The 25,779-nt window shown below is 45.0% G+C and overlaps 1 protein-coding gene across 2 annotated transcripts in view; it reads left to right on the top strand.

Annotated features, from left to right (window-relative positions):
* LOC118373793 (calsyntenin-2-like) overlaps window positions 1-25,779 on the top strand; it is a 516,795-nt gene that overhangs the window by 422,027 nt on the left and 68,989 nt on the right. For both annotated transcript variants that reach the window (XM_052511588.1, XM_052511644.1), the window contains 3 exons: window positions 3,053-3,238; window positions 7,145-7,402; window positions 7,672-7,793. In XM_052511588.1, coding sequence (XP_052367548.1) covers window positions 3,053-3,238; window positions 7,145-7,402; window positions 7,672-7,793 — 566 coding nt within the window. The remainder of the gene's footprint in view (window positions 1-3,052; window positions 3,239-7,144; window positions 7,403-7,671; window positions 7,794-25,779) is intronic.

Here is a 25,779-nt window from a genome sequence, read left to right on the forward strand (position 1 = left end):
ATCACTCCATTACATAGTTCACATGGCATATCACTCCATTACATAGTTCACATGGCATATCACTCCATTACATAGTTCACATGGCATATCACTCCATTACATAGTTCACATGACATATCACTCCATTACATAGTTCACATGACATATCACTCCATTACATAGTTCACATGACATATCACTCCATTACATAGTTCACATGACATATCACTCCATTACATAGTTCACATGACATATCACTCCATTACATAGTTCACATGTTCACATGCATATCACTCCATTACATAGTTCACATGACATATCACTCCATTACATAGTTCACATGGCATATCACTCCATTACATAGTTCACATGACATATCACTCCATTACATTACATAGTTCACATGTCATATCACTCCATTACATAGTTCACATGGCATATCACTCCATTACATAGTTCACATGTCATATCACTCCATTACATAGTTCACATGGCATATCACTCCATTACATAGTTCACATGACATATCACTCCATTACATAGTTCACATGACATATCACTCCATTACATAGTTCACATGACATATCACTCCATTACATAGTTCACATGACATATCACTCCATTACATAGTTCACATGACATATCACTCCATTACATAGTTCACATGACATATCACTCCATTACATAGTTCACATGGCATATCACTCCATTACATAGTTCACATGGCATATCACTCCATTACATAGTTCACATGGCATATCACTCCATTACATAGTTCACATGACATATCACTCCATTACATAGTTCACATGGCATATCACTCCATTACATAGTTCACATGGCATATCACTCCATTACATAGTTCACATGACATATCACTCCATTACGTAGTTCACATGGCATATGCCTCCCGCCACCCGGCTACTGTAAAACATGGAACTGAAATCCCACAGTGTTAATGCACGGACTGGATTATGGCATAATGTTCACTACATTGCCCCCTCCTCTCTCCCTCAGTGAGTCCTGCAGTGTGCATACCGTGGAAAATAAAGATCTCTGCAGCGACGGAATAGCTTCCTATTACCGGAAACTCACACTACCGCTAACAGTATGATTCGCGGTGTGTGTTTGTTTGTGTGTCTCTGTCTGTGTTTGTGTGTGTGTCTGTGTGTACGTGTTTTTTTTTTGTAGCACGGTGCAAGGCAGATTGAGCAGTGGCACCATGCCGTGCCTCATGAATAGAAGTAAATTATTTAGCAGGAACACAAATGGAACAGCTCAGTCACACAAAGTCCCAGTAAGGCCCCACATTCACCACGTTGCCATCGCTGACCTCAATCATCCTCTATATGAGTATGGTCATGTCGTAATGAGTCTGTATAGGAACCTTTATGAGCAGGAATATGAATTTATATGATAGTGTTGAGTGATTAACCGAAATAAACCTTTAAAAAGCAGGCAGATATTTGAAGAGAAACCACTCCACTCCGCCTTGTGCCCCCTACTGCTGGTCAGGTGTATTTATTTGAAGGATCGGTATGATGTGTAATTAATAGATTGCTTTAATGTGAAATGAAATATTGTTGATTTTTAAGGTTAGGGAGAAGTGCTGTGACTAGTGACACTTTTAGGATGTCAATATAAATGAATGTATTTATGGTTGTGTGTAATTTTGTCTTGTCTTTTAATCATTATATGTGTTATTGTTTTTACCATCAAGGACTACTTTGGATACAATCGTTTTAATTAGTATTTTCAAGTGATATCCTCTGGGTCCACATTGTACATTTTGTTGTATATGTCTGTTATCCAAAATACATTCAATTCAATCTCTACCTGTGAATACATGATCTACTGTAGGCCTAGTTTGTATTTAGAAGTCATAAAAGTATGCCTTATTTACTTTGAAGAACTACTAAAATATTGTTTTTTTTTCAGACAGCATTGGCAGCAGCTCTATAGAAATGAGATGATGATTTGAAATTAAATAATAAAGTCCTCAAATAAAGCTAAGGTATCGTATACAACATCTGAATATTTTTTTTAGAATCTAACCGAAACTGAACCGAAATCAAATAGCACCAATCACTCAGCACTAATATATGATGAGGAATATGGGCTCTGAAGACCCAAACTTGCCAAGTCATTTTTTGAACTGATAAAAAGCAAGAAATGCAGAATAAAGGAGTGTGTGTGTGTGTGTGTGTGTGTGTGTGTGTGTGTGTGTGTGTGTGTGTGTGTGTGTGTGTGTGTGTGTGTGTGTGTGTGTGTGTGTGTGTGTGTGTGTGTGTGTGTGTGTGTGTGTGTGTGTGTGTGTGTGTGTGTGTGTGTGTGTGTTTGAGGAAGTGAACATGACAGATGTAACAGTCCAGAGGGCAGCGATTAGCTGATTCCCTTCTTATCCAATCAGTGTTGCCTTCAGTTCAGGTTTATGTTCAGCTCTGTCTGCCTGGTTCGTTCTACCTGCCTCTCTCTGTCTGCCTATTTCTCTTACAGACACTGCTGAATAGACACTACGAATTCACACAGCGCACCACACACACACATAGAAATGCAGTGTATCTCAAAATACCCAAACTGAAAAACACACAAATACACACACACCATACTGTACACACAAGAGCATGTAGTAACCAAGGTGATTAGAAGACACACACACACACTGAACTGTGAGAGAAATGGTCTAGTTGAACACTCTCTACATTTTATTCATGCCATAGTGATTTAGTGAGTCCAGAAATGTACAGTGGATAGCGCCATTGAGTCACATTATTAGACATTTAATCGACTGCATACAACTCTGAAATGGGCTGTCACGTTTTTATGGGGGACCTACAAGGCAGGAATGGACACAAGAACATGCATTGTGAAAATCACACGGAAATCTGGAGAAACGAGTAGAAGTTAACATAATCTGAAACAAGAATAGATCAGACAATGCCTGTTGTCACCTGTTGTTCTGTTCAAAGGACCACATTTTAACACCCCAAGATCGCTCTCATTCTCTCTCTCACACACACACACACACACACACTCCCCCATTCCTAACAATTGTGTCTTGTATCTTTCCTAGGCTGGGACAAAAGAGTGGACTATGAGCCAGGCACAGGCAGCAAACAGCTGTTTCCCAAGATGAATCTGGAGACGTGTGGAGGGCTTCTCTCCTCAGTGAGGACCACGGTAGAGCTACAGACCAGTCATATTGGGAAGGGCTGCGACCGAGAGACCTACTCGGAGAAGTCCCTGCAGAAACTCTGTGGTACGTACCTCATGGGATACATACACTCCATAACCAAAAGTATGTGGACACCTGCTTGTCAAAGATCTCCTTCTAAAAACATGGGATTAATATGTAGTTGGTCCCTCCTTTGCTGCTATAACTTCACCTTCACTCATCTGGGAGTCGGCATTTCAATTCATCCCAAAGGTGTTCGATGGTGTTGAGGTCAGGGCTCTGTGCAGGCCAGACAAGTTCTTCCACACCGATCTCGACAAACCATTTCTGTATGGACCTCGCTTTGTGCACAGGGGCATTGTCATGCTGAAACAGGAAAGGGCCTTCTCCAAACTGTTTCCACAATGTTGGAAGCACAGAATGCCATTGTATGCTGTGGCATTAAGATTTCCCTTCACTGGAACTAAGGGGCCTAGCCCAGACCATGAAAAACAGCCCCAGACCATTATTCCTCCTCCACCAGACTTTACAGTTGGCACTGTGCATTGGGGCAGGTAGCAATCTCCTGGTAAAGTGTGACTCGTCACTCTAGAGAACGCGTTTCCACTGCTCCAGTGTCCATGGGAGGCGACCTTTACACCACTCCAGCATAGTGCATGGTGATATTAAGCTTGTGTGTGGCTGCTGGAAACCATGGAAACCATTGGTGGAAAAAGTACTGTATCGCCATACTTGAGTAAAACTAAGTAAAAGTTGAAAGTCACCCAGTAAAATTTTACTTGAGTAAAAAAAAGTATTTTATTTTAAATATACTTAAGATATTTTTAAGATATACTTAAGGATCAAAAGTAAAAGTATAAATAGTAAAACAATCCTTATATTTTAAGCAAACCAGACAGCATCATTTTATTATTTTTTTTTTTTTTATTTTGTCACGCCCTGACCTTAGAGAGCCTTATTATTTCTATGTTTGGTTAGGTCGGGGTGTGACTTGGGTGGGCATTCTAGTTTGTCTGTTTCTTTGTTGGCCGAGTGTGGTTCCCAATCAGAGGCAGCTGTCTATCGTTGTCTCTGATTGGGGATCATACTTAGGCAGCCTGTTTCCCACCTGAGTTTGTGGGATCTTGATTTTGTTAGTTGCTGTATAGCCTGCAGAACTTGACAGTCGTGTATCTATTTACTTATTTTTTTTATTTTTTTTTATTCTCTCATCAAAATAAAGAAAGATGTACGCTTACCACGCTGCAACTTGGTCTCATTCCAACAACGGACGTAAGAAATGTATAGCCAGGGGCACGCTCCCAACACTCAGCATCATTTACAAACAAAGTATATTATTTTCTTTAGGAATGTAGTGAAGTAGAAGTAAAAGTTTAAAAAATATATAAATAGTAAAGTACAGATACCCCCAAAAAACGACTTAAGTTGTACTTTAAAATATTTTTACTCAAGTACTTTACAACACTGATGGAAACCCATTTAAGGAAGCTCCCGACAAAATGTTATTGTGCTGACGTAGCTTCCAGAGGCAGTTAGGAGCTCGTAGTGAATGTTGCAACCGAGCACAGATGATTTTTACGAGCTATGTGCATCAGCACTCTGTGGGCCCATTCTGTGAGCTTGTGTGGCACTTTGCAGCTGAGCTGTTGCTGCTCCTCTTTCCACTTCACAATTACAGCACATACAGTTGACCAGGGCAGCTCTAGCAGGGCAGAAATTTGACGAACTGACTTGTTGGAAAGGTGGCATCCTATGATGGTGCCACATTGAAAGTCCTTGAGTTGTTCAGTAAGGCCACTTTATTGCCAATGTTTGTTCTATCGGGATTACATGGCTGTGTGGGTGATTTTATACACCTGTCATCAACGGGTTTGGCTGAAATAGCTAAATCCACTCATTTGACGTATAGTGTATTTCTCTATAAATGGCCATAAGTTAGTCGAAGCATTTCACTTTATTTACAAGTAGATATTCGTTGCATAACAGAACAGAGCCACTCCCAAAAATCATCAGACTGTAGAGAACTTAATAAAACCACCAGTTAAACTCCCCAGACCAGGTCTTCTTTCTCTTGTCTGTTGGTAAAGCTGTGTTAAATGAAGCTCTGCTGCTGTTAATGACGTGACAGAGCGAAAGTATTAGCTTGAGCTAGCTGTCTCCTCAGTGAAGAGCCTGTCTACACCTCCGTGTTTGTGTAGAGAACATGACAGAGAAACATCAGCTCTAACGGAGCCACTAAAGCTTTCATTCTGCACACAGCGAGGTGTGGTGGTGGTGGGGGGTGGAGGGAGTCATCGTCAGACCCTTATCTGAATGATTAACTCCCTCCCTCACCCTCTCCCACCCAGTTCCCTCTGTATGAATGGTTTACCGCTAAAGAGCCTTTTCAAAGCCTCCCATAATCATTATCTGATACCAAATAGAATCAATTGTAATTGCTTTTTTAAAGCACAATCAATTTGAGATAATGTACAAAGACATCTGCAAACAGAATTGTGGGCGGTGGCGGTGGTGGCGGCGATGGTGGTGGCGATGGTGGAGGTGGTGGCGATGGTGGCGATGGTGGTGGCGGTGGTGGCGGTGGTGGTGGCGGTGGTGGCGATGGTGGTGGCGATGGTGGAGGCGGTGGCGATGGTGGCGATGGTTGTGGCGGTGGTGGCGATGGTGATGGCGGCGGTGGCGATGGTGGTGGCGACGGTGGCGATGGTGGTGGCGGTGGTGACGATGGTGATGGCGGCGGTGGCGACGGTGGCGATGGTGGTGGAGATGGCGGCGGTGGCCGTGGTGGTGGCGGCGGTGGTGGCAGCGATGGCAGTGGTGGTGTTGGCGGTGGTAGTGGCGGTGGCCGTGGTGGTGGCGATGGTGGCGGCGGCGGCGGTGGTGGTGGTGGCCGTGGTGGCAGGGCACCGCGCATCTATTTACTCCCAGAATCTAATCACTGCAAGTCAAAACCTCTACACAGCCATGAACAGCAGTCGGGGAGAAACAGACTTTAAAGACAGGCAAGTGAAAAAAACATGAATTAATACTCTAATGTCCTGTTATTAGCATAAAATGAACAGATGCATGTTTCAATTGTCTGTCTGGATGGAGAGATATAGCAGAGCGATGGATCATATTGTATCAATGTGGTTTATTTGGAGCCTTGCTGTGTTTTGGAGGTACCACCATCACTGTGTCATAGCTGTTATAAACCATTTATTAATGTGCTATGCCTGTGTAACAAGGACCTAACAAGGATTATAAGACCTTCACTATTATAATGGGAGGGCACACAAGTCAATAGAGCTGTATCTTAGTGGGGACATGTTAGTGCTACAGAGGAGCACTGTGACAAGGCAAGAATTATGTTTATCAAGAAGACATTAACAAAACAAGAATCTTTCAGGAAAAAAAGATGTTGAGAATGATGGAGTGAGCTTAGAAAACACATACAGAGAGAGAGAGAGAGAGAGAGAGAGAGAGAGAGAGAGAGAGGGGGGAGGATGAGAGAGGGGGGAGAAAGGGAAAGAGGATAAATTGATTTAACAAGAGTTTTGACTGATCGGTTTTTATTTTCCTGTGAAAGGATCAAAAAACAGTCTCTCCTTCTTTGTAATAGCTTGTCTGATTGGCTGTGTGGGGAATTATGACTCGATAAACACAGAACATGAAATTAATTCCAGCCATCCCTTCTTTCTTTGCTTTACTATGGTGTTCTGTAGGTTTCTTAGTGTCCACGGTGATAGATAAAGCAGTATGTACTGTAGGCCATTTCTTATGATGTCTTTCATCCACTCCTACCTCTGAAAGTCTGTTTCATTTGTCACAAATCAATACTCACATCCACTATCAATCTCTGAACATCGATTTATACATTAAGCCTGGGCGTTTGGCTTGTTCATAAGTGATCATATCCAAGGTCAGTCTGAACCTTCTGTATATCTGTGTTGATTTCTATTTCTTTGCTGTTGGGCTTCCCTATCTGTTCCCATGGCAACAATTACCCAGGGGCCTCGTCGGGCAGCACAGACCTTCTCCCCGCCCCCAGCGCCTCCACCAATTGGACGGCGTCCCTGGTGACGGACAGTGAGCGGGACAGCGACCTCATCTTCCGGTTTGACGGGCGGCAAGCGGCGAAGATTCCGGACCAGGTGGTACCACAGAACCTGACTGATCAGTTCACCGTCGCCACATGGATGAAGCATGGACCCAATCCTGGACTGAGGGCGGAGAAAGAGACCCTGCTCTGCAACTCTGATAAGACAGGTTAGAAGAGGGGAAGGAAGTTGGGAGGGAAGAGAGAGGTGTGGCTGGGAGAGAAGTAAACTGGGAAGGGCTGTGTGGAGAGGGGCGGGAACATTGAATGGATGTGTTCTAATGGTGGTAGGTGTGACCTATCAATAAGGCGTGTGGTCTACTGACATGAATGGGTTTATCTTCACTTAAGAGAAGGTGTCTTAAGTCAAAGATTGTGGTAATTTTAGGGAAGCTGTGTTACCTTGACGTGCTCTTCTCTTTCCTCATCCCCTCTCCAGAGATGAACAGACACCACTACTCCCTTTACGTCCATAACTGTCGTCTGGTCTTCCTGCTCCGGAGAGACTTCATCCAGGTGGACACCTTCAGACCTGCAGAGTTCCACTGGAAACTGGATCAGGTAGGCTACACAGTAGGCTGTGTCCATCTCTGATATTCATTTGTAATGGAATGTACCACTAAAGAGGGACAACTTGTCCTTACGATCGTGCTGTCTATGAAACATGATGTGATGTTCAGATGCCCTGAACTGACCACAACACCTAAAGTCCTTCATCCCAGAACCTCTCTAAAAGCCTCGATGCACAGAGCAGTTGAGACCGTTTTAGACCTAGACATATGAAGACCATCTATATATTGAAAAGATTTCCTTCACCTGTGTGTGTGTGTGTGTGTGTGTGTGTGTGTGTGTGTGTGTGTGTGTGTGTGTGTGTGTGTGTGTGTGTGTGTGTGTGTGTGTGTGTGTGTGTGTGTGTGTGTGTGTGTGTGTGTGTGTGTGTGTGTGTGTGTGTGTGCGCTTGCGTGCGTTTCCCCTGGGGATGAACAGGAGATGGCAGTGAGGATATGTTTGTCTGGAGATACACTGACTCTTGGTCAAGCCTAGCGGGCTGACGTGTGTGTCCATGTACAGTGTGTGGGTGTGTGACAGCAGCAGCTCCCTCTCGCCTGAGGAGGTGAGTCTGTCTCAAGGTCGGCCAGGTCACCCTAACTGTCAGTCTCCAGACCCTGAACGCAGCTCTCTGTTTGCACAAAAGAGACGTGCAGCTGAGGCGGGGTCGGTGAGAGGCAGAGTGCAGGGGCTGCTGGGTAATTTGAGGACAGATCACTGGCTGTGATTGGAGGAAGGAAAGGGGGTCAGAGCGTGACCTTGTGACTGGGGTTGACCTCTTGTGAGTCACTGTCTGAAGAAGTTCTGTAACATTCCGGAACACAACACAGTTAGACAAGACATGGCAGCCTGTCTCTCCACATCTCTCTCAACTGGAGTCATCTAGTTACTCTTCCTTTGTCTATTTCTTGCTCCTTTGTGCCCAGTTCTGTCTAAATTAGCCAGCTTGGTTAGAACTGGGGCAAGGGTTGGGGCCAATTCCATTTGAATTCCAGTCAATTCTGAAAACCATTGAAGAGAATTGGAATTGGAATTTCCATGTAAGTCTTGAATTGACTGGTTTTTAAAGGCAAGATTACACATTCTGGGATTGGAGGGTAGATAAACTACCTGTTAACACTACTTGTTAACACTACCTGTTAACACTACTTGTTAACACTACCTGTTAACACTACTTGTTAACACTACCTGTTAACATTACATGATAACACTACCTGATAACACTACCTGTTAACACTACATGATAACACTACTTGTTAACACTACCTGATAACACTACTTGTTAACACTACCTGTTAACACTACCTGATAACACTACCTGTTAACACTACCTGTTAACACTACCCGATAACACTACCCGTTAACACTACCCGATAACACTACCCGTTAACACTACCCGTTACCACTACCCGTTACAACTACCTGTTACCACTACCCGTTTACAATTACCCGTTACCACTACCCGTTACCACTACCTGTTACCACTACCTGATAACACTACCTGTTAACACTACCCGTTAACACTACCCGACAACACCACCCAATAACACTACCCGATAACACTACCAGATAACACTAACTGATATTACTACCCGTTAACACTACCAGATAACACTACCTGATAACACTACCCGTTAACACTACCCGATAACAATACCCGTTAACACTACCCATTAACACTACCCGATAACACTACCTGTTACCACCACCTGATAACACTACCTGTTAACACTACCTGTTAACACTACCTGATAACACTACCTGTTAACACTACCTGATAACACTACTTATTAACACTACCTATTAACACTACCTATTAACACAACCTGACAACACTACCTGTCAACACTACCTGTTAACACTACCTGATCACACTACCTGTTGCGACGAGCCATCCCGGATCCGGGATCGTGAATAGAGCCTCAAGCTCATTACCATAACGCAACGTTAACTCGTCATGAAAATCAAATGAAATGAAATCAATATGCTAGCTCTCAAACTTAGATTTTTGTTAACAACACTGTCATCTCAGATTTTCAAAATATGCTTCTCAACCATAGCAAAACAAGCATTTGTGTAACAGTATTGATAGCTAGCGTAGCATTTAGTGTTAGCATTCAGCAGGCAACATTTTCACAAAAACCAGAAAAGCATTCAAATAAAATAATTTACCTTTGAAGAACTTCAGATGTTTTCAATGAGGAGACTCTCAGTTAGATAGCAAATGTTCAGTTTTTCCTGAAAGATTATTTGTTTAGGACAAATCGCTCCGTTTTCTGCGTCACGTTTAGCTACGAAAAAAACCTGTATCCAGGATTGTGTAAATCTATCCGCAAGCTCATTAGCATAACGCAACGTTAACTATTCATGAAAATCGCAAATGAAATGAAATAAATCTATTTGCTGTCAAGCTTAGCCTTTTGTTAACAACACTGTTATCTCAGATTTTCAAAAATATGCTTCTCAACCATAGCCAAACGAGCATTTGTGTCACAGTATTGATAGCCTAGCATAGGATTCTGCCTGACATTCAGCATGCAACATTTTCACAAAAACCAGAAAACCATTCAAATAAAATAATTTACCTTTGAAGAACTTCAGATGTTTTCAATGAGGAGACTCTCAGTTAGATAGCAAATGTTCAGTTTTTACAAAAATATTATTTGTGTTGACAAATCGCTCCGTTTTCTTCATCACGTTTGGGTAAGAAAAAAAAACGAAAATTAAGTCATTAAAACGCTAACTTTTTTCCAAATTAACTCCATAATATCGACAGAAACATAGCAAACCGATGTTTAGAATCAATCCTCAAGGTGTTTTTCACATATCTATCGACGATAAATCCATTGTGACAGTTGACTTTCTCTTCCGAAGAAATGGAATGGCGCATGGACCTAAAGATTACGCAATAATTTCGACACAGGACACCGGGCGGACACCTGGTAAATGTAGTCTCGTATGGTCAATCTTCCAATGATATGCCTACAAATACGTCACAATGCTGGAGACACCTTGGAGAAACGCCACAAAGGGCAGGCTCATTCCTGACGCATTCACAGCCATATAAGGAGACATTGGAACACAGCGCTTTCAGAATCTGGGGCATTTCCTGTATAAAACTTAATCTTGGTTTCGCCTGTAGCATTAGTTCTGGGGCACTCACAGATAATATCTTTGCAGTTTTGGAAACGTCAGTTTTTTCTTTCCAAAGCTGTCAATTACATGCATAGTCGAGCATCTTTTCGTGACAAAATACCTTGTTTAAAACGGGAACGTTTTTTTATCCAAAAATTAAAAGAGCGGCCCCTATCTCGAAGAAGTTAACACTACCTGTTAACACTACCTGTTAACACTACCCGATAACTCTACATGTTAACACTACCTGTTACCACTACCTGTTAACACTACCTGATAACACTACCTGTTAACACTACCTGTTAACACTACCTGTTAACACTACCCGATAACACTACCCGTTAACACTACCCGATAACACTACCCGTTAACACTACCCGTTACCACTACCCGTTACCACTAGCCGTTAACACTAGCCGTTACCACTACCCGTTACCACTACCCGATAACACTACCTGTTAACACTACCTGTTAACACTACCTGTTACCACTACCCGTTAACACTACCCGATAACACTACCTGTTAACACTACCTGATAACACTACCTGTTAACACTACCCGATAACACTACCCGTTAACACTACCCGATAACACTACCCGTTAACACTACCCGTTACCACTACCCGATAACACTACCTGTTACCACTACCTGTTACCACTACCTGATAACACTACCTGTTAACACTACCCGTTAACACTACCCGATAACACTACCTATTAACACTACCTGATAACAATACCTGTTAACACTACCTGTTACCACTACCCGTTACCACTACCCGTTACCACTACCTGTTAACACTACCTGTTACCACTACCTGATAACACTACCCGTTAACACTACCCGTTAACACTACCCGATAACACTACCCGATAACACTACCTGTTAACACTACCTGATAACACTACCTGTTAACACTACCTGTTACCACTACCTGATAACACTACCTGTTAACACTACCTGATAACACTACCTGTTAACACTACCTGTTAACACTACCCAATAACACTACCTGATAACACTACCTGTTAACACTACCAGATAACACTACCTGATAACACTACCTGTTAACATTACCTGATAACACTACCTGTTAACACTACCTGTTAACATTACCTGATAACACTACCTGTTAACACTACCTGTTAACATTACCTGATAACACTACCTGTTAACACTACCTGTTAACATTACCTGATAACACTACCTGTTAACACTACCTGTTAACACTACCTGTTAACATTACCTGATAACACTACCTGTTAACATTACCTGATAACACTACCTGTTAACACTACCTGTTAACACTCGTTGTTTAGACTTCCTGACATACACAAACACACACACGACCTCTCTTGACCAGTATATGCTGTCTTGACCCAGTCGTGCTGTCAGGAAGAAGCAGAGTGTCAGTGAGAGTGACATTGTAATTAACACAACAGCATATTAACAGAGCTTCTATGTCTCGAAACATCATCAGGCCCGCAGGCCTCAAGGATGGAGAGAGAGATATAGAGAGAGAGAGTGAGAGAGGAGAGAACGAGATGGGATAGAGAGAGGGGGGGTTTGAGACAGAAATATAAGTATTTTTGTGAGTTCCATTTCTCTCTCACTGATTTTCTGTCGAGCCAATCTTTCTTAAATGTGAGGTTGATTCAGTAAAATGAATGTCTTCGGGGCACCATTTAGATGTGGACGATCTGTGGTTCCTGATTTGCTGATGTGGGGTGTTTTTTAAATATTAGTTTTATTTTTTTAAATCACCGTCAAATCATCCTTGTAAATGACAGCAAGCTTTAGGCCTGTAGACAATTCCCTCTTCTAGTTTTCATTCTCTCTATGTCTGGGTGATGTTGGGGGACATTTCCCTTATGTAAACACACAAAACGCTGTATTGCCCGGACAATGTCTAGAGGGAGGTTTTTAAACTTTGATTTAATGTCGACTGCACCAACTGGCCACACAGAACACACACACACAGAACAAACACACACATACACAGAACACACAGAACACAAACACACACAGACACACACAGAGATACACACAGAGATACACACTCCGTCATGTGTGTTTTAGGCTTTGAAGGGCCTCTTCTACACTCCCTCTCCTCTCTCCCTCTCTGTCCTCCTAAGCCCCTGTTCTGACAGAGGATCTAAGAGCTCTCTCTCCCTGCCCCACCCACTTCTCTCCATCTCTCTCTCTACCCCCCCCACTCCACTCCTGTCCATCTCTCCTGGCCCCACCCAATCTCTCTCTGTCCCACCCACTCCATCTCTCTCTGTCCCCCCTCCACCTCTCTCTGTCCCCCCCCCACTCCTCTACACCTCTCTCTGTCCCCCTCCACTCCTCTCCATCTCTCTCTGTCCCCCCTCCACTCCTCTCCATCTCTCCCTGCCCCACCCACTTCTCTACATCTCTCTCTGTCCCCCTCCACTCCATCTCTCTCTGTCCCCCTCCATCTCTCTCTGTCCCCCTCCACTCCTCTCCATCTCTCTCTGTTCCCCCTCCACTCCTCTCCATCTCTCTCTGTCCCCCCCCTCCTCTCCATCTCTCTCTGTCCCCCCACTCCACTCAATCTCTCTCTGTCCCCCTCCACTCCATCTCTCTCTGTCCCCCTCCATCTCTCTCTGTCCCCCTCCACTCCTCTCCATCTCTCTCTGTCCCCCTCCACTTCTCTCCATCTCTCTCTGTTCCCCCTCCACTCCATCTCTCTCTGTCCCCCCACTCCACTCAATCTCTCTCTGTCCCCCTCCACTCCATCTCTCTGTCCCCCTCCATCTCTCTCTGTCCCCCTCCACTCCTCTCCATCCCCCTCCACTCCTCTCCATCTCTCTCTGTCCCCCTCCACTCCTCTCCATCTCTCTCTGTCCCCCTCCACTCCTCTCCATCTCTCTCTGTCCCCCCTCCACTCCTCTCCATCTCTCTCTGTCCCCACCACTTCTCCCCATCTCTCCCTTCCCCGCCCACTTCTCCCCATCTCTCCCTTCCCCGCCCACTTCTCCCCATCTCTCTCTGTCCATTCCTCCTTGCGCTGCTCCTGCCTGTCACCACGCTGCTTGGTCCTGTTGTGGTTGGGTGGTTCTGTAACGGCTTTCTTCCTGTGAAGGAGAGGAGGACCAAAATGCAGCGTGGTTAGAGTTCATGGTTCTTTAATAACAGAAACTGAACATGAACAAAATACAAAACCGAAACAGTCCTATCTGGTGCAGAAAACACAAAGACAGGAAACAACCACCCACAAATCCCAACACAAAACAGGCTACCTAAATATGGTTCCCAATCAGAGACAATTACTAACACCTGCCTCTGATTGAGAACCATATCAGGCCAAACATAGAAATAGACAAACTAGACACACAACATAGAATGCCCACCCAGCTCACGTCCTGACCAACACTAAAACAAGGAAAACACACAAGAACTATGGTCAGAATGTGACACGTGGTAGGCATACATCGTCTTTTTACCAACACAAAATAACAAAGACAAAAAAAACGAAAGCGCACAGTTCTGTAAGGCTAAGAAACTAAACAGAAAACAAGATCCCACAAACTCAGGTGAAAAACAGTATGATACCCAATTAGAGACAACGATAGTCAGCTGCCTCTGATTGGGAACCACACTCGGCCAAAAACAAAGAAATAGAAAATATAGAATTTCCCACCCGAGTCACACCCTGACCTAACCAAACATGGAGAATAATAAGTATCTCTAAGGTCAGGGCGTGACAAATGTTCTGAAGTAAAAATACTTGGAAGTACTATTTAATACATTTTTTGGTGTATCTGTACTTTACTTTACTATTTATATTTTCTTACTCCATACATTTTCCTTGGCACCCAAAAGTACTCGTAACATTTTGAATGCTTAGTAGGACAGGAGAATGGTCCAATTCACGCACATACCAACAGAACATCCTGGTCATCCCTACTGCCTCATTCCCACCACATGTACAGACCCCTATCCCCAAATACTGTTCTTTTGTGTTTTTATATTGCTAATTTAGCTGCCCTGACACAAAATGTAGAAAAATAACTGCATCCCTTCGACTAAACCTGTACTTAAGCCCAAATATAAACTGTTGGGAAGAGAATACCTCTCCCAAGAGCTGAGAACCAGCTAGTGATCAGGTCAATCATTCTGACCAACCTGGGACACTGTAAGAACAGATGTGCCAGAGTTTCAGACTCAGCACAGAATGGACACCCTTCCCCAACAGTAGGATCCAAATGTAGCAGATGCATGTTGGTGGCTATGGCTCCATGTATTATCCTCCATTGAAGGGCAGCTGTCCTCTTATCAATTGGCAGTTTGTGTAAAGACTGCCAACAGCCTTTTGGGGAGACACCTGGACGAAACACCTCGTCGGTTTTACCCCTTCCAGGGAAGACTCACGGGACGCTTTTACAGATTTTGTACATGGCCTTCTTTCCCACTTCCTTTAACTCCCCCAGCTCCGGGGTATTTAAGAAAAGCAGCATCCCCATGTCCTCCTCTAATGCCCACATCGCAGCACTAACATTCAGCACAGGGAACACATAATCCAGACCCTCTGTCCTCCTCTAATGCCCCCACCGCAGCACTAACATTCAGCACAGGGAACACATAATTCAGACCCTCTGTCCTCCTCTAATGCCCCCACCGCAGCACTAACATTCAGCACAGGGAACACATAATCCAGACCCTCTGTCCTCCTCTAATGCCCCCATCGCAGCACTAACATTCACTCAGGGAACACATAATCCAGACCCTCTGTCCTCCTCTAATGCCCCCACCGCAGCACTAACATTTAGCACAGGGAAGACATAATCCAGACCCTCCGTCCTCCTCTAATGCCCCCACCGCAGCACTAACATTCAACACAGGGAACACATAATCCAGACCCTCTGTCCTCCTCTAATGCCCCCACCGCAGCACTAACATTCAGCACAGGGAACACATAATCCAGACCCTCTGTCCACCTCTAATGCCCCCACCGCAGCACTAACATTCAGCACAGGGAACACATAATCCAGACCCTCTGTCCACCTCTAATTCCCCCACCGGAGCACTAACATTCAGCACAGGGAACACATAATCCAGACCCTCTGTCCACCTCTAATGCCCCCACCGCAGCACTAACATTCAGCACAGGGAACACATAATCCAGACCCTCCGTCCTCCTCTAATGCCCCCATCGCAGCACTAACATTCAGCACAGGGAACACATAATCCAGACCCTCTGTCCACCTCTAATGCCCCCATCGCAGCACTAACATTCAGCACAGGGAACACATAATCCAGACCCTCTGTCCTCCTCTAATGCCCCCACCGCAGCACTAACATTCAGCACAGGGAACACATAATCCAGACCCTCTGTCCTCCTCTAATGCCCCCACCGCAGCACTAACATTCAGCACAGGGAACACATAATCCAGACCCTCTGTCCACCTCTAATGCCCCCACCTCAGCACTAACATTCAGCACAGGGAACACATAATCCAGACCCTCTGTCCTCCTCTAATGCCCCCACCGCAGCACTAACATTCAGCACAGGGAACACATAATCCAGACCCTCTGTCCACCTCTAATGCCCCCACCGCAGCACTAACATTCAGCACAGGGAACACATAATCCAGACCCTCTGTCCACCTCTAATGCCCCCACCTCAGCACTAACATTCAGCACAGGGAACACATAATCCAGACCCTCTGTCCTCCTCTAATGTCCCCACCGCAGCACTAACATTCAGCACAGGGAACACATAATCCAGACCCTCTGTCCACCTCTAATGCCCCCACCTCAGCACTAACATTCAGCACAGGGAACACATAATCCAGACCCTCTGTCCACCTCTAATGCCCCCATCGCAGCACTAACATTCAGCACAGGGAACACATAATCCAGACCCTCCGTCCACCTCTAATACCCCCACCGCAGCACTAACATTCAGCACAGGGAACACATAATCCAGACCCTCTGTCCTCCTCTAATACCCCCACCGCAGCACTAACATTCAGCACAGGGAACACATAATCCAGACCCTCTGTCCACCTCTAATGCCCCCACCTCAGCACTAACATTCAGCACAGGGAACACATAATCCAGACCCTCTGTCCACCTCTAATGCCCCCATCGCAGCACTAACATTCAGCACAGGGAACACATAATCCAGACCCTCCGTCCACCTCTAATACCCCCACCGCAGCACTAACATTCAGCACAGGGAACACATAATCCAGACCCTCTGTCCTCCTCTAATACCCCCACCGCAGCACTAACATTCAGCACAGGGAACACATAATCCAGACCCTCTGTCCACCTCTAATGCCCCCACCTCAGCACTAACATTCAGCACAGGGAACACATAATCCAGACCCTCTGTCCACCTCTAATGCCCCCATCGCAGCACTAACATTCAGCACAGGGAACACATAATCCAGACCCTCCGTCCACCTCTAATACCCCCACCGCAGCACTAACATTCAGCACAGGGAACACATAATCCAGACCCTCTGTCCTCCTCTAATACCCCCACCGCAGCACTAACATTCAGCACAGGGAACACATAATCCAGACCCTCCGTCCACCTCTAATACCCCCACCGCAGCACTAACATTTAGCACAGGGAACACATAATCCAGACCCTCCGTCCTCCTCTAATTCCCCCACCGCAGCACTAACATTTAGCACAGGGAACACATAATCCAGACCCTCTGTCCACCTCTAATGCCCCCACCGCAGCACTAACATTCAGCACAGGGAACACATAATCCAGACCCTCTGTCCACCAATCAGAATTGGAAGTATCAGTCACATACTGCCGATGAATTACTGGCAAGTTATTACAGACCTCAGCTACGACCTTCCTCAGTAGGTGAGATGATCAGATCCCCCCTCTTTCTCCCTGCTCCTCCAACAATCTGCTCCTGCTCCACATCAGATGACCCAGCTTAGTACACCCCACGCCTAACAGGCATGAACGTAGGCTGGCTGAACCCGGAACACGGGACTGGATGGCAGTATTGTAAAAAAGACGCTCTTCAAAAAGACGGCCTGACAGGACTTGACAAAAACTCTCAAAGCCTGCATAAAAGACTCATAAAATGGAGTCAAGCCAGACAAATAACCCCCTCCAGCTTTAAGAGGAAAAGGTGCTTGTCTAAACCCAAACAGCTCGCTCTCCTCATCAATGTACAGGCTGTGTGGACCCAGCTAGAACCGTCACAGTAAAACAGTCTCTGGGCTGCTTGAAGCCAGAAAGCCATGATCCTTGAAGAAATGTCCAACAAACCTTGTCCACCAGACCTTGTCCACCAGGCCTTGCCCACCCTCGTGCAGTGACAGGTACAGGGCTACAGCTTTAATCCAGTGTTGTCCAGACCAAAATAAATTGACAAGGGTCCACTGAAGCTCTTGTATGGCTGTAAAATCATTAGTCTGTGCCACAGGGTAGAGGCAGCTAGATTATTGGTTACCAGCACCCTTCCTCTATAAGACAGCTGGGGTCACACCCATTTACACCTTGACAGTCTGGCACACACTTTCTCCACTACACCCTCCCAGCTCCTTTTCTGAAAGACACAAAGTCAACCCCACACAAAGTCAACCCCACACAAAGTCAACCCCACAAAGTCTTCATCCCTTCTCTGCCCCACTGAATCCCCCCTGGTAGCCGTGGAGAGGACCCCGTCTGAAGCTGACCTGCCCACAGCGCTTCACTCTTTCCCCAATTGACTCTTGCTGAGGAGGTCCCCTAATACACCTTTAGAGTGTTTGAGAGAACCATAACTTCTTGACGCTACCCATCCCTGTCGTGGGATCATTTTCGTCGGCAACCGTCAAATAATATTACAAGAAAATATTCATATTCATGAAATCACAAGTGCAATATTGCAAAACACAGTTTAGCATTTTGTTAATCCACCTGTCATCTCAGATTTTGAAATTATGCTTTACAGCGAAAGCAATCCAAGCGTTTGTGTAAATTTATCGATAGCCTAGCATAGCATTATATAAACTTAGCATCAGGAAGCTTGGTCACGAAAATCAGAAAAGCAATCAAATTAACCGTTTACTTTTGATGATCTTCGGATGTTTTCACTCACGAGACTCCCAGTTACACAACAAATGTTCCTTTTGTTCCATAAAGATTATTTTTATACCCAAAATACAGACGTTTGTTTGTAGTGTTATGTTCAGAAATCCACAGGAAAGAGAGGTCACGACAACGCAGACGGAAATTCCAAATAGTCTTCATAATGTCAAGAGAAACATGTCAAACATTTTTTATAATCATTCCTCAGGTAGTTTTTAAAATATATATTTGATAATATATCAACCGAGTGTGCAGGTTTTTCAATAACAGCGGGAGGAACAATGGCGGCTTTGCTCTGTAGCGCAAAAACTCACTCTGAGAGCCCCCACCTATCCACTTACGCAATGTGATCTTTCACACTCATTTTTTTAAATAAAAGCCTGAAACTATGTCTGAAGACTGTTGACACATTAGGGAAGCCAGAGAAAACGGAATCTGGTTCATATCCCTTTAAATGAAGGACAGGCACGCATAGGAACAGAAGGGAAGGGTTTCAAAATAAGACGCACTTCCTGATTGGATTTTCCTCAGGGTTTCGCCTGCAATATCAGTTCTGTTATACTCACAGACAATATTTTGACAGTTTTGGAAACTTTAGCTTCGAGAGGTTAACCTCACCTCCTGTAATAAATCATCTGAAAACAGATGATCATTTGCAAACACAGACAGTGCAATCGTGGGACTCTTCATAACCCCTGGCACGGAGAAACCAGTAAGCCTTGCTCTTAAAAAACAAAGCATTGGTTCAATTGCCAGACAATATAACAGACCGGAAATTTGGGCATCACTGCCTGATACCCCTTTGGATGGGGATGGGGCAACTCTAACCACCCCCCACCTTCACCTTACATGAGACCCCAGCATACAGTAAAATCATCCCAGACAAAAAACATCCCCAAACCCAAAGGCCTTCATTGTTACGAACAAGTACCGGTGGTCCACATGGTCATAGGCCTTCTCCTGATCCAAATAAATTAAACCCACATTCACATCAGACAGTTTACAAATGGCTAGAACATTATTAGAAACATCAACAATAGTATGGTCAGATATACAGTAAGACTGGTCCTTGTGGACTAACAGCCCCAGATATTCTTCAACCTGTTTGAGAGACATTTAGATACAATTTCATATTCTGCACACAGCAATGCAACAGGTCAGCTATTTTTTAGAAGAGCCAAATCCCGCTTTTTTGACAACAATGAAAGCACAGCACGTTGACAGGATACAGGAAGAGAACCCTTATGAAAAGATTCACACACCATTTCATAAACCCCCCCCAATACCCCCAAAACTGCTTATAGAACTCAGATGGTAAACCATCGATGCCAGGGGCTCGGTCTGATGAGAGCTGCATAACTGCTGTAGACAGCTCCTGGAGAGTAATGTCAGAGTCCAAATCAACTCTCTGCTCGGGGCCCAATTGAGGAGGTCCATGTAACAGCTGTTCAGTACACAGAGAATCACAAACCTCCGCCGTATAGAGGGCAGAGTAGAAGTCCACGGCATGTTGGTGCATTTCACTGTCATCCGTGGTCACCTTCCCATCAGGAGACGAAGGCAGACCATCAGTTTGCATTGTAATGTCGACTGCCCTAGGTTATATAAAAAAAGTGCTAGGAGCATCCATATCCTTGGGGTAGCAAAGCGAGACCTAATTTAGGCACCCTTCACTCTTTCATGTAGAAACAACCTCAGTTCATGTCTCTGTAAGTTCATGACTAGTCCGGGGTCATTCTGACTGAGCAACATCAATTCAATAGATTTGATGTCCTGTTCAAGGGCCCTGATAGTCTCTTTAACTTCAATACGAGACAGAGCAGTATACTGTTGACAAAACACTTGTATTTGGGTCTTCCCAACCTCCCACCATTGTCTGAAGGACTCAAAATTCCATTTAGTAACCCTCCATTTTTTACAAAACAACATTTTTCACAAAACATGACATCAAGTAACAATTTAACATTAAAGTACCAATAAGGTGATGAGCTTCGTGGACAGGACAAGTGAATATCAACAGACACATTATGGTGATCAGAGAAACCCACAGGAGTGATGTCACACCTTCCAACCCTACTAAAGTAGTGATCAGATACATACAACCTGTCTAACCTTCTAACCCTACTACAGTAGTGATCAGATACATACAACCTGTCTAACCTTCCAACCCTACTACAGTAGTGATCAGATACATACAACCTGTCTAACCTTCCAACCCTACTACAGTAGTGATCAGATACATACAACCTGTCTAACCTTCCAACCCCTCTACAGTAGTGATCAGATACATACAACCTGTCTAACCTTCCAACCCTACTACAGTAGTGATCAGATACATACAACCTGTCTAACCTTCCAACCCTACTGCAGTAGTGATCAGATACATACAACCTGTCTAACCTTCCAACCCTACTGCAGTAGTGATCAGATACATACAACCTGTCTAACCTTCCAACCCTACTACAGTAGTGATCAGATACATACAACCTGTCTAACCTTCCAACCCTACTACAGTAGTGATCAGATACATACAACCTGTCTAACCTTCCAACCCTACTGCAGTAGTGATCAGATACATACAACCTGTCTAACCTTCCAACCCTACTACAGTAGTGATCAGATACATACAACCTGTCTAACCTTCCAACCCTACTACAGTAGTGATCAGATACATACAACCTGTCTAACCTTCCAACCCTACTACAGTAGTGATCAGATACATACAACCTGTCTAACCTTGCTGCACTGACACCACCTTCATTAACTTTTAACCATGTGTACCGCCTAACTTTTGCATTCCTTACTCTCCACATATCAGAAAGCTCAAACTCAGTTAATAGATCAGATAGGCAAATAGTAAAATCCACAGTACAGTTCCAGTCCCCCTCTAAAACCATACACACCTCTTGGTCACACTGTCTTAAGGTTTCCTTTATTTGATCAAATACAGCAATACGCTCTGTACCCTCATTAGGAGCATAAACATTTTTAAAAACAAGGTAACATCCGCCTTGACCATTAAAACCCAACCCTTGACAATCTCTGTTGTAAACTCAGCAAAAAAGGAAATGTCCTCCCGCTGTCAACTTAGTTTATTTTCAGCAAACTTAACATGTGTACATATTTGTATGAACTTAACAAGATTCAACAACTGAGACATAAACTGAACAAGTTCCACAGACATGTGACTAACAGAAATGGAATAATGTGTCCCTGAACAAAGGGGGAACAAAAGTAACAGTCAGTATCTGGTGTGGCCAGCAGTTGCATTAAGTACTACAGTGCATCTCCTCCTCATGGACTGCACCAGATTTGCCTGTTCTTGCTGTGAGATGTTACCCCACTCTTCCACCAAGGCACCTGCAAGTTCCCGGATATTCCTGGGGGGAATGGCCCTAGCCCTCATCCTCCGATCCAGCAGGTCCCAGACGTGTTCAATAGGATTGAGATCCAGGCTCTTTGCTGGAACACTGACATTCCTGTCTTGCAGGAAATCACACACAGAACGAGCAGTATGGCTGGTGGTATTGTCATGCTGGAGGGTCATGTCAGGATGAGCCTGCAGAAGGGGTACCACATGAGGGAGGAGGATGTCTTCCCTGTAAAGCACAGTGCTGAGATTGCCTTCAATGACAAAACGCTCAGTCCGATGATTCTGTGACAAATCGCCTCGGACTATGACGGACCCTCCACCTCCAAATCGATCCCGCTCCAGAGTACAGTAACGCTCATTCCTTCGAAGAAAAACGCGAATCCGACCATTACCCCAGGTGAGACAAAACCGCGACTCATCAGTGAAGAGCACTTTTTGCCAGTCCTGTCTTGTCCAGCGACAGTGGGTTCATGCCCATAGGCGACCCATAGGACCTGCCTTACAACAGGCCTACAAGCCCTCAGTCCAGCCTCTCTCAGTCTACTGCGGACAGTCTGAACACTGATGGAGGGATTGTGTGTTCCTGGTATAACTCGGACAGTTGTTATTTTCATCCTGTACCTGTCCCACAGGTGTGATGTTCGGATGTACCGATCCTGTGCAGGTGTTGTTACACGTGGTCTGCCACTGTGAGGACGATCAGCTGTAGCGCTGTCTTAGGCATCTCACAGTACAGACGTTTCAATTTATTGACCTGGCCACATCTGCAGTCCTCATGTCTCCTTGCAGCATGCCTAAGGCACGTTCACGCAGATGAGCAGTCAGTAGAAAGGCCTCTTTAGTGTTCTAAGTTTTCATAACTGTGACCTTAATTGCCTACCGTCTGGAAGCTGTTAGTGTTTTAACGACCGTTCCACTGGTGCATGTTCAATAATTGTTTATGGTTCATTGAACAAGCATGAGAAAGTGTTTAAATCCTTTACAATGAAGATCTGTGAAGTTATTTGGATTTTTAGAAATAGTCTTTGAAAGACATGGTCCTGAGAAAGGGACATTTCTTTTTTTGCTGAGTTGAGATACCACACTCACCCCTAAGTCTGAGGAAAACAACATTGCCACCCCAGCACTAAAATTAGTACAGTCTCCTGTAGAAAAACTATATCAAGCCTTTTCTGTTGTATTACTTCTAATACCCAAGCTCTCGTATTCCTGTCCCTTCCCCAATTAATATTGAAATAACCTACCCTTAGTATCTCCATATAGAAAAGAGAAAGGAAAAGCAGAAGAAACCACAGAGAAACCAGACAAAGAGAAAAGAACACCCTATGAGGCATGATCATCATCATTTTTAAAATGTTCTCTGAACCTGACCACGTTTCCCACTACCTTTTATTCAAGCGAAAACCCTTCTTCTCACTCAACTGGTCTAACCCCAGTGGTCTAACCCCAGCGGTCTAACCCCAGCGGTCTAACCCCAGTGGTCTAACCCCAGTGGTCTAACCCTAGCGGTCTAACCCCAGCGGTCTAACCCCAGTGGTCTAACCCCAGCGGTCTAACCCCAGCGGTCTAACCCCAGTGGTCTAACCCCAGCGGTCTAACCCCAGTGGTCTAACCCCAGAGGTCTAACCCCAGCGGTCTAACCCCAGCAGTCTAACCCCAGCGATCTAACCCCAGAGGTCTAACCCCAGCGGTCTAACCCCAGCGATCTAACCCCACCGTCTTCTGTAACATCACAGCGGACCTCACAAACTTATCAACATTTTAAAAATCTGCCTATATGACAGATTTCCCAAAAGTCTGATCCAGGAACCCATTTACCTCCTCTAGATCATAAATTGAGTCCTTACAAGCTGCTATTATATCAAGAGAGATATCCATATCCTTCTCCTGATCCTCCTCAACTGAGGCCACACAACCCTCTCTGCCACATCCCTCTCAACACTCCCCACTTGCACCCCATCACTCGTACCAGGCATCTCCTCCACTACCTGGGAGACTAGCCCCACCTGAACCCCTCCTGTACCCCATTTCTCATTACATTTGTTTTATTTAACCTTTATTTAACTAGGCAAATCAGTTAAGAACAAATTATTATTTACAATGACGGCATACCCTCATCCGGGCAAACCCGGATGACGCTGGGCCAATTGTGCACCGGCCTATGGGACTCCCAATCACAGTCGGATGTGATGTGATGTGATTCAACCAGGTGACACCTCTTGCACTGGGATTTTACATTTTTTTACCTTTATTTTAATAGGCAAGTCAGTTAAGAACAAATTCTTATTTTCAATGATGGCCTAGGAACAGTGGGTTAACTGCCTGTCCAGGGGCAGAACGACAGATTTGTACCTTGTCAGCTTGGGGATTCGAACTTGCAACCTTTCGGTTACTAGTCCAACGCTCTAACCACTAGGCTCTAACCACTAGGCTACCCTGACCACTGCGCCACTCGGGAGCATCTCCTCCACTACCTGGGAGACTAGCCCCACCTGAAACCCCTCCTGTACCCAATTACTTGTACCAGTTCCCGCTCAGCCCAGTCAAAACTGTTCGCTGCTCTGGCCCCCCAATGGTGGAACAAACTCCCTCACGACGCCAGGACAGCGGAGTCAATCACCACCTTCCGGAGACACCTGAAACCCCACCTCTTTAAGGAATACCTAGGATAGGATAAGTAATCCTTCTCACCCCCTTTAAGATTTAGATGCACTATTGTAAAGTGACTGTTCTACTGGATGTCATAAGGTGAATGCACCAATTTGTAAGTCGCTCTGGATAAGAGCGTCTGCTAAATGACTTAAATGTAATGTAAATGTACCAGGCATCTCCTCCGCTACCTGGGAGACTAGCCCCACCTGAAACCCCTCCTGTACGCAGTTACTTGTACCAGGCATCTCCTCCGCTACCTGGGAGACTAGCCCCACCTGAAACCCCTCCTGTACGCAATTACTTGTACCAGGCATCTCCTCCGCTACCTGGTAGACAAGCTCTGCATTATCCCCCTCCTGTACCCCATCACTCGTACTGGGCATCTCCCCCCCAGTCTGAGAAAATGGCTCTCCAGATACGTTCTTACCTCCTACAACAATATTATTCTGCTGCTTAACATTCCCCTCTGGTACAAGTTGCAACTCCGTGACCTCAACACGGACAACTTGTTCCTCAGCAACAGGTACTTGTGGCTGCTCTACCGCTGTCGGCCCACCTCTCCCTACATCAGTGGGCCCAGGCGTTACGAGTACCACCTGCACCCTTCCCTCCGCCTTCTCCCTTTTCGGGCAAGCATGTCGCTTATGGCCAACATCCCCACACTCAAAATACTGTTGACTACCCGTGCTAGCATAAGCCATATACAGTCTCTTGTCATACTTGACTTTAAACTAAAAAGTCTGCTCCGGTGAGTCC

The sequence above is a fragment of the Oncorhynchus keta genome, chromosome 1 (genome assembly GCF_023373465.1).
Source record: "Oncorhynchus keta strain PuntledgeMale-10-30-2019 chromosome 1, Oket_V2, whole genome shotgun sequence".
NCBI lineage: Eukaryota > Metazoa > Chordata > Actinopteri > Salmoniformes > Salmonidae > Oncorhynchus > Oncorhynchus keta.